We start from the raw sequence: 15422 nt of genomic DNA on the forward strand, positions 1-15422 counted from the left end.
GGAGAGGCTGAGGGAGCTGGGGGTGTTGAGGCTGGAGAAGAGGAGGCTCAGGGGAGACCTCCTGACTCTCTGCAAGTCCCTGCCAGGAGGGGGGAGCCAGGTGGGGGTGGGGCTGTTCTGCCAGGAAGCAGCAGTAGGACAAGAGGGCTGGGTCTGGAGCTGTGCCAGGGGAGGTTTAGGTTGGATATTGGGAAAGAATTTTTTGCTGAGAGAGTAATCAGGCCTTGGAATGAGCTGGGCAGGGAGGGGGGGAGTCCCCGTCCCTGGAGGTGTTGAAGGTGAGAGTGGATGTGGCCTCAGTGCCATGGTCTGGGAAGCACAGTGGGGTTGGATCCAGGGTTGGACTTGATGATCTCAGAGGTGTTTTCCAACGTGGCTGATTCTGTGATTCTCTGATTGCCATTCCTGTGGCAGCACATGCTTGAGGCTCCATCCCCAGGGTGATAGAGATGTCTGTCCATATCTATCTGCAAGGTTAGTCTGTAAATGTGTGGTGTTAGAAAAGCAGGCTGAGTTCTGGGCTGGTTGTAGAAGGAGAAAGAAGCCCAGAGGCCAGTGCAAGCAGGCAGCCCTCAGCTTGCCCATGATGTCCCCTCCCTGCAGGTTCCTGTCCTTGAGCCCAGGCCCTGAGGTGAGGCTGAGAAGTGGCGCGGAGGTGAGCCCAGAGCTGTCCCTGAGGTGAGGCTGAGAATAAGTGCAAGGCAGAGGTGCTGCTGAGGAAGGAGAGCCCCGTGGTGGGGAAGGCACAAAGCTGTGTGTGCCCATCCCCGAGCAGGTGCTGTGTCCATCCCCTGTGTGCCAGGTGAGCTGGGGCTTTGCTGCAGAGCTGCGGGCGCTGATTTGAGCGGCTGCAAGTGCTGAGATGGTGGGCACCCAGGAACACCAACTGTGCCTGGCCACGGAGCCTGCAAGGAGGAGCAGAGACAGCCGTGTCAGTGTGGGGGGCCAGGTTGTCCCTGTGCCTTCCCCTGCAGGCCCTGGCTGTCCCTGCTGGCCCCTGTCCATCCCCATCAGGTCCCTGCCCGTGCCCCCGGGCTGAGCTCCCCCCAGGAAGTGCCCTGGAGCTGAAGCTGCTGCCATCCCCCCCCTGCAGCCGCTGCCCCAGCCCAGGGAGCAGCAAAGGCAGGGCCAGGAGCAGAGGCAGCAGCAGGGAAGCCCTGGGGGGGCCGGGAAGCTCTTGTGTGGGGCAGGAAAGAGGCGCTGGGCACGAGGCCGGGGCTGTGCTGAGCAGGCCCAGCCCTCACATCCCCCCAGCCAACGCCGGCTGCCCGGGGGGCTTGGGAGGGACCCCCAACCCGTGTGCCCCACACTGAGCTGGCAGAGAGAGAGCCAAGGGACAGGGATGTGGGCAGGGCCCCGGGTGAGGGACAGGCAGGGCCATTGCAGGGCCACGGTGAGGGCACAGCCTGTGGCAGCAGAGCTGCCCAGGGCCGGGGGCAGCCAGGGGTGTTGGGACCAGCCAGTGCTGGGGCCCAGCAGAGCACGAGGCCTCTTGCAGAGCCCTTGAGCAGCCTCCCACTTGCCAGCCCTGCCCTGGTGGGGTGACACTGTCCACTCCCTACAGGACACTTCCCCAGTAATCTTCAGGGGGCCCTTTTGTGTCTATTCCTGGTTGCTGAAGTTGCTGATTCCTGCTGGAGACCTGAGGGAGCCTCTGCAATCCCATCCATGGGGCACAGTCTCCTCTCCAGAGCTTGACTCCCTGTTGACTTTGCAGGGAAATCTGTGCTGGCAGCTGCATCCTGAGCCCCAGGGCAGTTTGTATCTCTAAGTGCTGGTCCGTCCTGGGGACCCAAGGGATCCTCTGCCATTCCATCTATGCAGCAGGAGTCACCCTCCTGCCCTTGACTCCCTGCAGAGGAACAAGTGCCCTCTCTTCTTAATGGAAGGGAATGGACAGACTGCTCTTAGACCAATGTGATCAGGAATATGTCGGGTTTATTAGGAAAAAGACAGATTATATAGTGGTAATGACGCTCAGCTTCTTGTTCACACTACATTGGTTACATAAGGAAAACATGCTCTGCTGTCCACTGCTAATTGGACCACAACAGGTGGTCATAGGAGATGAGAAAACTTTATTCACCTGCCAAAACTCCCCCTTGGCATCTGGCATGAATCCACCTTTGTTCTAACTTTAGCTCGGGTAGCCATCTTAGTGGCGCAGTAATTTTTACTATCAGCACCCAGCCATGTCAAGGTAATACACACAGAAATGCAAGGGAAATTCTTCACACAATTTCTATCTTACGACAAGTCCCCTTTTTGGTTTTTGAACAATTTATTTTGCATTTCTGTGTCACTCTATTGTACCAATAACATATCAATAAACATGATTACATATAACAATAATAGTACATTAGCAAACTTAACAACTTAATAACTTCAAGGTTTGTGCTCTTAAATTTTGCTTAAAAGTGCTTCTAAACTTATTCTTAAAACCTTTTATTCAATATAGAACACTTCAACAAATGGAGCTCCATTCAGTATCACACACATACATACGTACACTTTCATCCATTCACTTTCATTTGGTGGCCACCAATTAGACACACATTCACACAGACATACTTTTGAGTTCCATTTCACCGTGTTCTATAAGATAAAAAAGCCATAATTCTCTAATACCTTATAATGTTAAAGCTTCTTATAAACTTTCCTTCACCAACAACCAGTGAATAATTCAAAATTCATACAAAACACTCTCTTAAATTCTTAACCTCTATAATTATGTGCTTTTTAAACTTATGTGCCTTAAAAATATATAAAAATTTGTGCTCATAATACTAAAAATTTTGCTCTTGTAATACTGAAAAACTATTATATACAACAGCTTCTGATAGTGCTACTTTTACCTACAGGAAGAGCATTAACCCTGTTCTGAAGAACCAGCTTCTTTCCAAGGTTTTACCCATCGTGCAGGTAGCCAGCGAACACCTGTATCTGTTAAGAGACAAGCATAGCCTCTTCAAGTCATCTTCACTTCTGCAGGCCCTTTCCATTCCCCTGTCTGTGGATCCTTATATTGCACCTTGATTATTGCTTGTTGACTTACCAGACCCAACTGCAAGGAAGTGTTATGAATAACAATGGGAGGGTCTGTTCTATTACCCGTCAACCGCAAGAAATTCAGCACATATAACACTTTTGCAAGTCGGTCATGTGGACTGGCTAGCTCTTCTCCCCCCTTCTGTTTTTGCAAAAGTGTTTTCAGGACTCCGTGAGCTCGTTCAATAATAGCTTGACCTGTAGGAGAGTGAGTAACATGAGAAATACCCCAATTCATACAGAACCTTCAGAAACGTTGTGAGGTATAACCAGATCCATTATCAGTTTTAATTTCTGTGGGGATCCCAAGGGCTGCTATGCATGCATGCATATGACGAATGACACATTTGGCACCTTCCCCAGTCTGGGCAGAGGCCCACATGGCATGAGAAAAGGTATCAATGCATACATGCACATATTTCAACCTCCCGAACTCAGCAACATGAGTGACATCCATTTGCCAAAGCTGCAGTGCTTGTAACCCCCGAGGATTGACTCCCAAGCCAATGCCCAGCCCGTTCTTGTGACAGGCTGAACAGGCCTGTACAATCCCTCGTGCATCTGAGGAAGTGAGCCCAAACTGCCTGGCTAATACATCTGCAGACTGATGAAAAAATTCATGAGACAGAACTGCTTGCTGAAACTTATTTACTGCAGGACCAGTCCATGCAGGTGCTACTAATTTATCTGCTCTATCATTTCCAATTGCTAAACCACCATCTAGCTGTTGATGGCTTCTAATGTGAGTGATAAAATAGGGCTGTGTGCGCTGATCTAGCAAATGCAGCAACTGTGTCATGAGTGCTGCTAAGATCTTATTTTTCAGGGTTTTGACCATTGCCCGTTTGATTCGTTGTACTGTACCTACTACATAAAGTGAATCTGAAACTACATTAACAGGTTCTTCCTTCCAGAAGTTCAAGGCCCATACTACACCTCTCAATTCAAGGGTTTGCAGTGTGTCTCCTGAAACACCTGGAAGCAGTTTATGTTTCCACTCTGATCCTTCCTGCCAAGTAATTGCTGCACGCTGAGATTTTCTTCCAGCATCTGTAAAAACAGTAATCCCATCAACTGGATCATCTGAACGCAACACAAGCTGTTCAATTGTCTGATGTTGCAGCAAAGGCAACAATTTGTCTGAGGGATAATGATTTGTGACCAGACCTTCAAAATCTGCCATGGCTATTTGGAATGGTTCTGATTTCTCAAACAACCACTCCAAATAGTTCTGGGAGACTGGTACAAATATTACAGATGGATCTTTGCCAATTAAATCACAAATTCTCCGTCGCCCTTTTATGACAAGTTGTGCAAACAATTCAGGTTGTGTCATGATTGTCTTTTTGGGCTGATATGGTAAAAATACCCATTCCAAAATTCTTATGCTGGTTGCGATTTGACAGATGATACCCAATGGATGCTTTTTGCTTTCTCCAGAATTAACAATCAGGTACTGCACTGGCTGTTCCAGTATTATTCGACAGGCATATCCTGCAGCTATCTTTTCAGAGATCGTAACTATAGCTGTCTTTTGATCTTCTGACAATTCTCTATGAAGTCCTGCCTGAGCAACTGACCCTAGCAAAGGCATCAGAGGAGCTAGATCATCATTGGTTATTCCACACACAGGTCTGACCCACTGTATGTCACCCATCAGCTTCTGCACATCAGTCAGGGTTTTTATGGCAGTGTTAATAACTAACTTCTGTGGTCTCATTATTCCTTTTGTGATGGTCCAACCAAGGTATTGCCATGGTTCCTGCTTCTGAATCTTTTCAGGGGCAATCTGTAGGCCTCGATGACTCAACTCTTGTTCTAACTGCTGTAACAGCATTGGCACATTCAGATTTTTTCCCGCTATCAGAACATCATCCATGTAATGATACACTAATAAGTCAGGGTGTTGAGTCCGGAATGACTGCAAGGCCCATGCAACATAGGTCTGACACAAGGTGGGTGAATTTTTCATCCCCTGGGGAAGAGTTACCCAATGAAAACGCTGTGCTGGTTCTGCTTTGTTAATTGAAGGCACTGTGAAGGCAAATCTGACAGCATCATCTGGATGCAAAAGGATTGTGAAAAAACAGTCTTTTAAATCTATTACCAGTATGACCCAATCATGGGGGATCATCACAGGAGAAAGCAGACCAGGCTGCAAAGCCCCCATATCCTCCATGACTGCGTTGACAGCTCGCAGATCATGTAATAATCTCCATTTTCCTGATTTTTTTGGAATAGCAAATATGGGAGTGTTCCATGGACTTGTAGATGGAACAATATGTCCTGCATCCAATTGCTCTTGAACTAATTGTTGTACTATTTACAGCCTCTCCTCCTTCAGCGGCCACTGATCTACCCATACTGGTTTTTCTGTTTTCCATCGCAGTTTTAAGGTTGGCTGCCTATCAATGGCCACATCTGAAAAGGAGAAGTAACCAGACATGCTCCCATTTGCCCCAACAGATCTCGACCTATCAGGCCTACTGATAAAGACAACACATAAGGACGAGTCCCCACTATTGCCCCATCAGAGAACTGAAAAGTTATCACTTCTTTGCTAATCCATGTCTGCTGTACACCACCTACACCTTTAACTCCTGTGGGTGCCATTTCCACAGGCCATGCTTGAGGCCATTTATGCCTGGGAATGATCGAAATATCAGCTCCCGTATCAAGAGGCATAGTCATAGTGCTGGATTGTCCATTAGGATGCCGTACAATTACGTTTTCCTCGGGTTTTTCCTGCTTTGTATCTACTGCTAACAACACATCAGGGGAACCTGTTGAACCAAAGCCTCCATCTCCCCGTGTTACTGGTTCTGCATTAGGCACTTCTGCTTTAAAAGGCACCGACTGAGCTATTTTACTGTTAGCAGGAATGAAAACTGGTGGTGTTAGAGTGTATACCATGATTTTGATTACAGCCGTAGAATCTGCATCTATGACTGCTGGCACCACAAAAATTCCCTGACGAGACAAAGATGAACATCCTACCAAATGAGCGCTCAATCCTCTACCTAAAGGTCCCTGCAATGTAGACTCAATCACGTACACTTCTTGAGTCTCAAGCATGGTATCTACTGCTGTTGCCAGGTCCACGCCGGCGCTTCCTGCGGTGGCTGCACGGCAGCGTTCCAGGCACCCCGATTTGCTGTCGTCGCGCCAGAGTGCATCGCACTCCGCCTGAAGTTTCCCTGCCTTTTGCATTCATTTGTGTTACGATTATCCATTTGACAATTACTGCACCACTTTGAACCTCCTGCAGTAACAGGAGGTCCTGCTGTTATTGCAGGACGAGCAGTTCCTAGCAAAGGAAATGCTTGACACTGGGTCCTGACGTGTCCCTTCTGACCACAAGCAAGACACATCTTTCCTCTTCTTCCCTTAAAACTCCTTCCTCTCCTAGCCATTAGAGGTTTTACTACCGCACCCACTGCAGTAGCTAGATAGGCTGCGTCCTCCTGCTTAATCATCCTTGACACAGTTTCTAGGAGTTGAGCTGTACCAGCACCCCTTGGCATTGTGCTTAAAGCTTGCTTGGTCTTATCATTGGCATTATCATAGACCAACAAGTCCCGGAATCTTGCCTTTAAATTCTGATCCATATCTGGATCCGAATCTAATGACTGATGCAGGCGATCTATAAACTGACTATAAGACTCATTGGGCCCCTGTTTGATTGAAGTACATGGGGGTCCTAACTTTGCATCCCTTACTATAAGCAATGCCTTATAAGCTAAATCCTGACTAGTTTGTAATACCTCATCTGGAAACTGTGCTTGTACATCTGCTTTTTCATACTGACCAAGAGCCATGAGTGCATCAGAGGTAACACCGTAGGGAGGATGCCCTTGTTGCCTAGGCTGTGCAGCAGCCGCTGCACAGCTGGCATTCCATTTGCTAAAGAACTGTAATTGCTGCGATGGAGAGAGCAACGTGTTTGTAATCATACGAGTATCATGTGGTGTCAACAAATGCGCAGAAAAAAGATGTTGTATTATTGATTGTGAATAACTGCTTTTTAAACCATATTGTGAAACAGCTGCCTTTGCCTCTTTTATGATCTTCCAGTCTATAGCTTCCCAGGAATTATTTCCTGCATTGTCTACAAATACAGGAAAAGCATTAGATTCTAAGAGCGTAAAATCCCCTTCAGAGGCAGCAGCCTGTATAATGTTTTTCCAATTCTGTGCTGGATTAACACTCACCCCCCCCCTTTCCTCCTCCCTCCACCCGGCAGGGCTGGAACCCCTAAACCAGAAGTTCCCACCCCGGGCATCCCAGGAGAGGGGTTTGGAGGAGGCAATGCCGGCACTGCAGGCAAAACTGGAACCTGGGCTTTTTCATCATAATTTGGCTCTCTTAGAAAGACTGTAGATTGCAAGAGCCTTTCCACCGCTTCTTCATCTTTGGAAAGGGTGGGCCCCATGCTCCTGCCAGCTGACTCACTTGGCCAAAGCGAGATCCTAATTTTAACTGTGCACGGATTTGTTCACAGCACCGGGGCTCAGTGCTGCCTGTAACAGCTGCTTCCTTTGGCTCCTCCAGTCGCCTTACGTCCCAGAGAACTGACGAACTTGGAGTCCCTCTTTTTTCAGGCACCAATTCTTGATGGAAGGGAACAGACAGACTTCTCTTAGACCAATGTGCTCAGGCAATATGTCGGGTTTATTAGGAAAAAGACAGATTATATAGTGCTCATGACGCTCAGCTTCTTGTTCACACTACATTGGTTACATAAGGAAAAACTACTCTGCTGTCCACTGCTAATTGGACCACAACAGGTGGTCATAGGAGATGAGAAAACTTTATTCACCTGCCAAAAACTCCTCCTTGGCATCTGGCATGAATCCACCTTTGTTCTAACTTTAGCTTGCGTAGCCATCTTAGTGGCGCAGTAATTTTTACTATCAACACCCAGCCATGTCAAGGTAGTACACACAGAAATGCAAGGGAAATTGTTCACACAATTTCTATCTTTCAACACTCTCTCTGTTTGGGAGAAGCCAGATGCTGCCCTGGGCCATCAGAAGTGGTGCTGAAGCCTCTTTCAGCCCAACCCCGGGTGCAGTTTTCTCATCCCCTCACTGAGTTCCCGCTCCCCCAGCCAGCACTGACCAACCAGGGCGTTTGGCACACTTGGATTGGTGCTTTGGAGAAACAGCCTCGGACTGGCAGGGGGCCAGATAAGCTCGAGGAACAGCCCTGTCGAGTTTTAAGTGAAACTACATTAATACAACTCTTTATTAATATATAGCAACTCAATCAAGTGCTTGTGAAATGACCTCACTCTCCTCATCCTCCCAATTAAACACCTTTTTTTTGACTGAATCTTCATATTTTGCAGTATTTCCTGGCTAAACTTTAACTTTTCGCAGTTTGAGGGGGGTTCATATCGATACTTCTGATGTTTTTTTTCCTGAATCTCAGTGATTTTTGTTTTACTGGGCTGAATCTTGGTGTTTTGGAGGTTTTTATGGTCACAGGATGCCTGTTGAGTTCTAGAGATGGACTTGGGCAGGAGGAACCCCCAAACCAACACGCTCAGCCCTTGTTTTCCCCCCCATCAGGATTTGTCCTTCCCAAAGCTTGGGCGGATGGAGGAGGAGGCTATGAGGAAGAGGAAGATGCCTTGGGCCCCCCAGGCAGGTGAGGAGGAAGTCAGTGTCCCTTTGGGCGGGTGTTGTGCTGGCTCTGTCAGCCCAGCATGGCCCCGGCTGCAGGACAACCCCGCTGCCGCCGCCGTCCTGCCGGGGCCGGAGTTGGGGGGATGTCCTTGGCCTTCCCTGTGGGCCGGAGGCAAATCCCCTGCCTGTCCTTCTTGCTTCCTGCCCCAGGCCCCGAGCTGAGGATGGAGAGCCCGGAGGACAAATCCCCCCGGCAGAGCCTGGTGGGAGAGGCCGTTTTGAAGGGCTCCCCGGCGCAGGAAGGCAGCGGGGAGGAAAAGGGCCGGAGATCCTCCCGCAGGAGGGGCTCCAAAGCCAGCCCAGGGTGCTCTGAGGAGGAAAGAGCCAGCCTGTGCCGGGAAGGCGGCCAGAGCTTGAGGGGGAGCTCTGAGCTGGTGGTCCCTGAGCAGCCTCCCAGCAGGGAGAAACCCTTCAAATGCTTGGAATGTGGGAAGAGCTTCATGAACAGCTCCAACCTCCTCACCCACCAGCGCATCCACACCGGGGAACGACCCTACACGTGTGGGGAATGTGGTATGAGCTTCAGGAACAGCTCCACTCTCCTCACCCACCTGCGCATCCACACTGGGGAACGGCCCTACACATGTAGGGAATGTGGGAAGAGGTTCAGGAACAACTCCAACCTGATCCAACACCAGCACATGCACACTGGGGAACGGCCCTACACATGTTGGGAATGTGGGAAGAGCTTTAGGCAGCTCTCCCACCTTCTCAAGCACCAGCACATCCACACTGGGGAACGACCCTACAAGTGCTTGGAGTGTGGGAAGATGTTTCAGACCAGCTCAGATCTCCTCCTGCACCATCGGACACACACGGATGAGATGCCCTTCCGCTGCACCGACTGTGGGAAGGGCTTCCGGCAGAACTCCCACCTCATCAGGCACCGGCGCATCCACACCGGGGAGAAGCCCTACAAGTGTGGAGAGTGTGGGAAGAGCTTCACCCAGAGTGGTAACTTGACCACACACCAACGGACCCACCGGTAAGGGAAGCCCTACAAGTGCCCCAAAGAGCTTCGGCCGCTGCTTCCACCCGGAATGAACCCCCTGATGGGGAGGCAACCCCTGGAGTCCAGTGACTGTCAGTCCATCCCTTTTGACCAGAAAGGGCCAGTCCCCTTTCACAGGGGCAGGTTCTTCCAACAGAACCCTTCCTGGGGGTGTGTGGAGATTCCTGCCTTGGCTGGGGACCCCCCAAGGTCACTGCTGGAGGTTGAGAGCAGAGATCTCCCCACCAGCGTTGGTCTGGGGGAGTTCCATCCATCTCTAATTAAGAATTATTGCTTTTGTGCCAGCTTGTGTAGGATTGTTTCAACAGTTGCTTTAGTGTAGACACTTCAGTGTCTTATCCTGTACTCCTGGTACTTTTAGTGTGTATATTGTGTATAATTCTGCTGAAGACCTTTTGTCTGATCATTTGCAACCCTAAATAATTCATTTCTATCAACAGATCTGATTTGCCGTCATTAAAACCTGGGGGACCTAAATGGTTCAGTTACACCTCTGTAATTCTTTTAAACTGAAAGTGTTGGCATAATCCAAGGCTGAGATTGGATCCAGCAGCCCCCAGCACCCCACAGGAAGTTGGGAGCTCAGGGACCACCTCCCTTTCCCAGCTCCCCTGTGCCCAAAGACCCCCATGGACCATCGGACCTGCCAGACCACCCCCCCTTTTCCACCCTTGTCCCTGTTTCTCCCACTTTCCCATTTTCCCCTCAATCCCCAGTCTCCTCCCTGAACAGTTTTTGGGTCCCAACCTGCCGATGCCTAAAATCTATTCTGGCACAGTTTTAAACTTTTATACTGTTTTTGGCTATTTAATATTTCTAAATATGCTGAAGTCAGCAGCTTCTTCTCTCACTCTCACAGCATGCCCAAGGCCGGTTGATGGATTCCAGTGTTATCTCTGAGGCCTCTTGCTGGGCAGCTGCCTCTGGCTCCCTCGCCTGAACACATCTGGTTTCCCCCAGTCCCCCTTTTTTTATTTTCTAATTGAAACACTAAAACTTGTGCAAAGCTACAGTGAACCAAACGTGACACACAAGACAGAAAACATGGCACACTAAGCAAAATACAGAGAAACAAAAAATTCCAGTTAGAGCTACAATGGCAACTTTCTTGAGTTTTGGACCTAGGTTAAAAATATCTAGCCAGCTAAACAAACTGTCTAAGCCTGGGTCCTTCTCTGCATTAAGCTGCACTGTTACGGTTTTTAATTGAGCAAGGCTTTGATGAATCAACTCTGAGTGATCAGAAAGATTCATGCAGCAAAGGCCTTCAAAATCTTTGCAACCATGTCCACGAGCCAATAGCAAGAAATCAATGGCTGCTCTTTTCTGCAAAGTGGCTTTCCTAATTGAACTGACATCGGTTAGTAAGGCGTCAGCTGCTGAACTGGTGGCATTGGCCTCCTTGGCAAGCCAGCAGCCTGGTCTATCCAAGGTGGTCCAGGCATGAGCTGTTCCAATTCCAGCTACAAGACTGGGGAATACTCTTTCAGCTGGGCCCCAGATATGTACTCTTGAATTGCAATTCTTATTGTATCGTTGCACGAATCTTTTTTGCCTCTTTTGAATGTGTGTGCTTATGGGTAATTTGTGAAGGTTAAACGGTGTTAATTTTCCAAATGTGCACGGTCCTCCTTTTGCTCTAGTGGGAATACCTTTCCACACTTGTGGCTCACAGATTGAGAAAATACCATTGGGCAAGCCAAGAGGTGTCGCCCCTGATTTGAATACTGTAGAATTGGGTGATTTACATCAAAAACGAGCCTTTTGGTATGTTCCAGAAGGAGATACATCAATTGCCAAATAATGATTTGAATTTGAATCTGAGGGATCGAATTGAAAACAGAAAGGTGCAGTCAGACTGCCCATGACATTAATTTCTTGGGGTTCTATTGAAGTTCAAGGAAAATTATTTTAAAGGTTTTGGTTATTGGCACATTGTAGTAATTGTGCCTTGTGAAGGTTAGAGCACTGTGGCAAGTACTGGTGTAGAAAGGTAATCCACTGGGTGCAATTGAAAGGAAGGCCTGCTAAACAGGTACGAAACGGATCAGTTGGGGCAGCCACAGACAAACACAATGTGTCGGTCCCGGTTGCATTGGTGAGTGTCACCCAGACATTCTGCTGGTCAAAGGTGGTCCAGTCAGGAGGCATGGCTCTTGTTATGAAGATGATCCAAGGTAGGGTTGCACAAAACGTGAAGTGTGGTGGGGGGAAACAGTTTCCCCCCTGAAGTTATAAAATGGTAAAACCCCAGGGGGTGGTGACCCTTGAAGTGTTGAGGTTTTACCCAATGAGCACTTCTGCAAAATATAAGCATATCACAAGCAGAGCGGAAGAGAAGGTTGTTGCAGTTGTTGTAGAAGGAGTAGCCATGTTGTAAGGCCACGACGAGAGGGTAGGAGCCCCCCCTGGGGGGCTCTGGCCCCCCCCCAGCCCTCGGCTGGGGCTGCAGGGACTTGGAACAGTGTTAGGCTGGGCTAAGTGCCTGTAGCTGAAAGCCAAAGGAGTTTTCTCCACCGTGAGCAGCAGAAGCGGCGGCAAAAACAACACTGGCCAAAGACAGTGGCAGAGAGCCAGAAGAGATAAGAGAGAAGCAGCAAACAAGCATGCAACCGAGCAAGAGACACAGAGTTGTCTGAGAGAATGAGAGCCAGCAGCAGAGAGAGAATTAGGCTCTACAGAGAGAGAGAGAGAAAGTTGGGGTAAGAACTGAATCAAAAACCCCTAAACTCCTTTTGTGACCTTTCCTAAGTGGAGAGGATGGACTCCTACTGAATGGAAGTCCTAAAACTTTAGCAGCACTGCAGAAAAGAGCTGCAAAGCTCAGAGAAGGAATCCAGAGGGAGTGACCTTGCCCCCCACCCCCACCCCGCTGCTTGAGACAGAGCACAGAGCTCTGTAGGGAACTTGAATCCCTTGAAGATAAGGACTGTCATGAAGACCCCTGCGCTTCGTGATATGACGTGGTGATAGCGCCCCTTGTCCTGGGAAACGCAGCTGTCAGAGACTGAAATGGTTAATGATTTATGCATTCTAGGAGACTTTTGCAGTCTTTTGACTTGCGTGGTACCTCTGATGAGCAGTCAGGCCCCTCCCTCCCTCCAGTGCTGAAGGTTTGAAGCCCTGAAAAGGCAAGAGCTGAGTTTGCAGGCTTTTGACTGTTGATATATCTGCTGAGCAATCAGGCCCCTCCCTCCCTCTGCTAATCTGGAAAGGCGGGAACCAGGCGAGACACAAAAAAAAAAAACAACTCAGCACAGACCCAGGAGTTGTTGGAGGCTCGAGGCACGGCCCGTGACACTAATCATGGATATAATAACCCATAACTTCTTGGAGTATGGGGGCTTCCCTCCTTCACCCCCAGCAGATCAAGGTCACCACTTCAACTGACAGACATGGAAGCATCGCTGGACCCCGTGGGCGGTGACTATATACATCTGTCCACTCTCAGCTTTTCTTTCTCTTACTCTCCCTTGCTCTTATCCTGCCTTTCTCTCCCCTATGCATTTTCTTCCCCCCCCCCCAAAGGTTATCTCTTTGTCACGCTGTTATATGACAGCACCCAAACTGCTAGCATGCCTGTTGATACAGAATTGTTAAAATAAACCTTGCCGGTATACCTTTTCAGTCACCGATTATTTAGTGTCGTTTCACTTTAATCCACCCCAAGGGAATTATTGATAAAAACCTGAGTTACCCACTCTCCCCTTTTCCTGGGGCGGGTCGTAACATTTTTGGCGTAGTCGGCAGGATCCTTTGGATGTGGTGGAGTAATCGGTGTAGTCTAAAACTGACACCGAGGGCGAGTCAAATGGTGACCGTCCCCTCGCTGTAAAATTATAGTGAGAATTTTTCTCCTCTCGGTGTGACCCGGGCACATCAGACCTGTTGAAAGGTTTCCTGGTACCTGGACCTGTTGAAAGGTTTTTCCAGGGGAGAGTCAAACCAGCCCTCAGAGAGTTAAGGGGGAGAAAGACATTAACCTATGCTGGGTTAATGATTGAGGCAAAGGGGATGACACCCCTGGTTGAGTTATATGGGGATTATTCCCTCCTGATAGTTATCCTTGGTTTAGAACTGTTTCTTGTGAGTGCTATCTTAGGCGTGTTCCTTAGAGCAGTGCAAAAGGAAAAATCAACTATTCAGAAATCTGTAAGTGAAGTGATAAAATCTTTCCAAGAGTCAATGAGAGCTTTGCAGGACCAGCTAGAAAAAGAGGCTATTCAAAAATCTACCGGTGAGGTGATAAGATCTCTTCAAGAGTCAATGAAGGCATTACAGGAGCAATTAGGAAAAGAAGTTAACTGCTGAGCGTCAGCCACTGCAGGGAGAGAGAGAGAGATTAACTCATTGCTTCGGTCAGCCCTGCAAGATGAGGAGGAACAAAATGAAAGGCTTAAAAAGATACTGGAAATGAAAAATTGTGATTTGCGAGACATCAATTCAAAATACCCTAAACCGGTAGATGTTAACAAATCCCTGTACCCCTCTGGGGAATTGGAAGAGTTGAAGCAAAGTTACCCGGAGGACGGGGTAATACATCTGCGTCCCCTCATTAAAACTGAAACCACTGACCAGGGGGCAAATCAGCAAACTACCACACGAATTACCCCGTACACAGGGGAAGCACTGGCCAAAATTCAGGAGAAATACAGTCATAAGGTCAGTGAATCAGAGACTGGATATGTGTGGAGGGTGTCCCTTACAGGAGGGGATCGGATTTTGCTGAGTGAAGATGAGGCCAGAGGATTTTGGGGCCCAGGGTTCTTCCTGACCACAAATGATAACCGAGCACCGTCCCTGACCCAGAGAGCTGCCTACTGGGCAGGCGGGTTAGACCCTATAGAAAGGGGAGATCCTCACACGATTAAAACACCCACAATTGGCCACATTGTAAAAAGTGTACAAAAAACAGCATGTCTCCAATTAATGCACACAAAATTATTAGACCCACAACGAAATTCCCCAATGGAACTCGAGGCGAATCCACAGAGATTTCCAGTCTTAATTCGAGGCCTGCCTGATGCACTAAAAGTTTATGCTAAACAATTACAGGAGCGCATAAAGGCAACCCCCAGACCTAGAAGAAGGGGTGCTCCATCAGGGATAACCTGGTTGGAGATAGCCCAAGAATTAATAGCTACTGGTCAGCAGCTGGGGCTCTCTGGTACCAGTGGCCAGAGAATACACTGCAGGAGGGCAGGGAAGGTCCAAAAACCTGCCTCGCCGGGTATTTGTCAAGAAAATGTGCCACGACCCGCAGGGAAAAAGGGAATGGGGTCGAGCACTGCAAAGAAGGGTTCTTCACACAGTGGAGGTCGAGGTGCAATGCCAAAGTTTATTAAGGGAACAACAACTTATATAGGGTAGGTTTGAGGGTGGAGTTTGGGCTAGGGAGGAGCAAGAGACTGACAACTTGGGGATAAAGGTGATTGGATAACTGGATAAAGAGGGGTGGAGTTAAGGTGTAACTTAAGGGAATGGACCAATGACAGCTACCTCTGCACTGCACCAAACACTGACCAATGGCAGGCAGAGGAGCGGGAAAACAGGGAAAAGGCGGCAAAACTGAGGGGAGGAGAAGACGACAATATGGAGGACAATCTAAAAAACAACAACTGGGGGTATATAGAAACATACAACAATATAACAATAAACTAGGGAGAACTGGG

General features: G+C 48.6%; 1 protein-coding gene across 1 annotated transcript; it reads left to right on the forward strand.

The window, feature by feature from the left end:
• The first annotated feature begins 272 nt into the window (after positions 1 to 272).
• LOC127462853 (zinc finger protein 239-like) lies at positions 273 to 14375 on the forward strand. The gene is made up of 3 exons (XM_051771799.1): positions 273 to 802; positions 8622 to 8700; positions 8889 to 14375. The coding sequence occupies exons 2-3, from the start codon at positions 8649 to 8651 to the stop codon at positions 9725 to 9727; spliced, it is 891 nt and encodes a 296-aa protein (XP_051627759.1). The 5' UTR covers positions 273 to 802; positions 8622 to 8648; the 3' UTR covers positions 9728 to 14375.
• The last annotated feature ends 1047 nt before the right edge of the window (positions 14376 to 15422 follow it).

The sequence above is a fragment of the Manacus candei genome, unplaced genomic scaffold (assembly GCF_025592945.1).
Source record: "Manacus candei isolate 608988 ecotype Guabito, Panama unplaced genomic scaffold, ASM2559294v1 h1tg000142l, whole genome shotgun sequence".
Classification (NCBI taxonomy): Eukaryota; Metazoa; Chordata; class Aves; order Passeriformes; family Pipridae; genus Manacus; species Manacus candei.

Bases quoted from the DNA above. Each gene is read 5' to 3' on its own strand.
- LOC127462853 (XM_051771799.1), top strand. From the start codon at position 8,649: ATGGAGGAGGAGGCTATGAGGAAGAGGAAGATGCCTTGGGCCCCCCAG. The intron at 8,701-8,888 runs GTGAGGAGGAAG...TTCCTGCCCCAG, and splicing joins GCCTTGGGCCCCCCAGGCAG to GCCCCGAGCTGAGGATGGAG.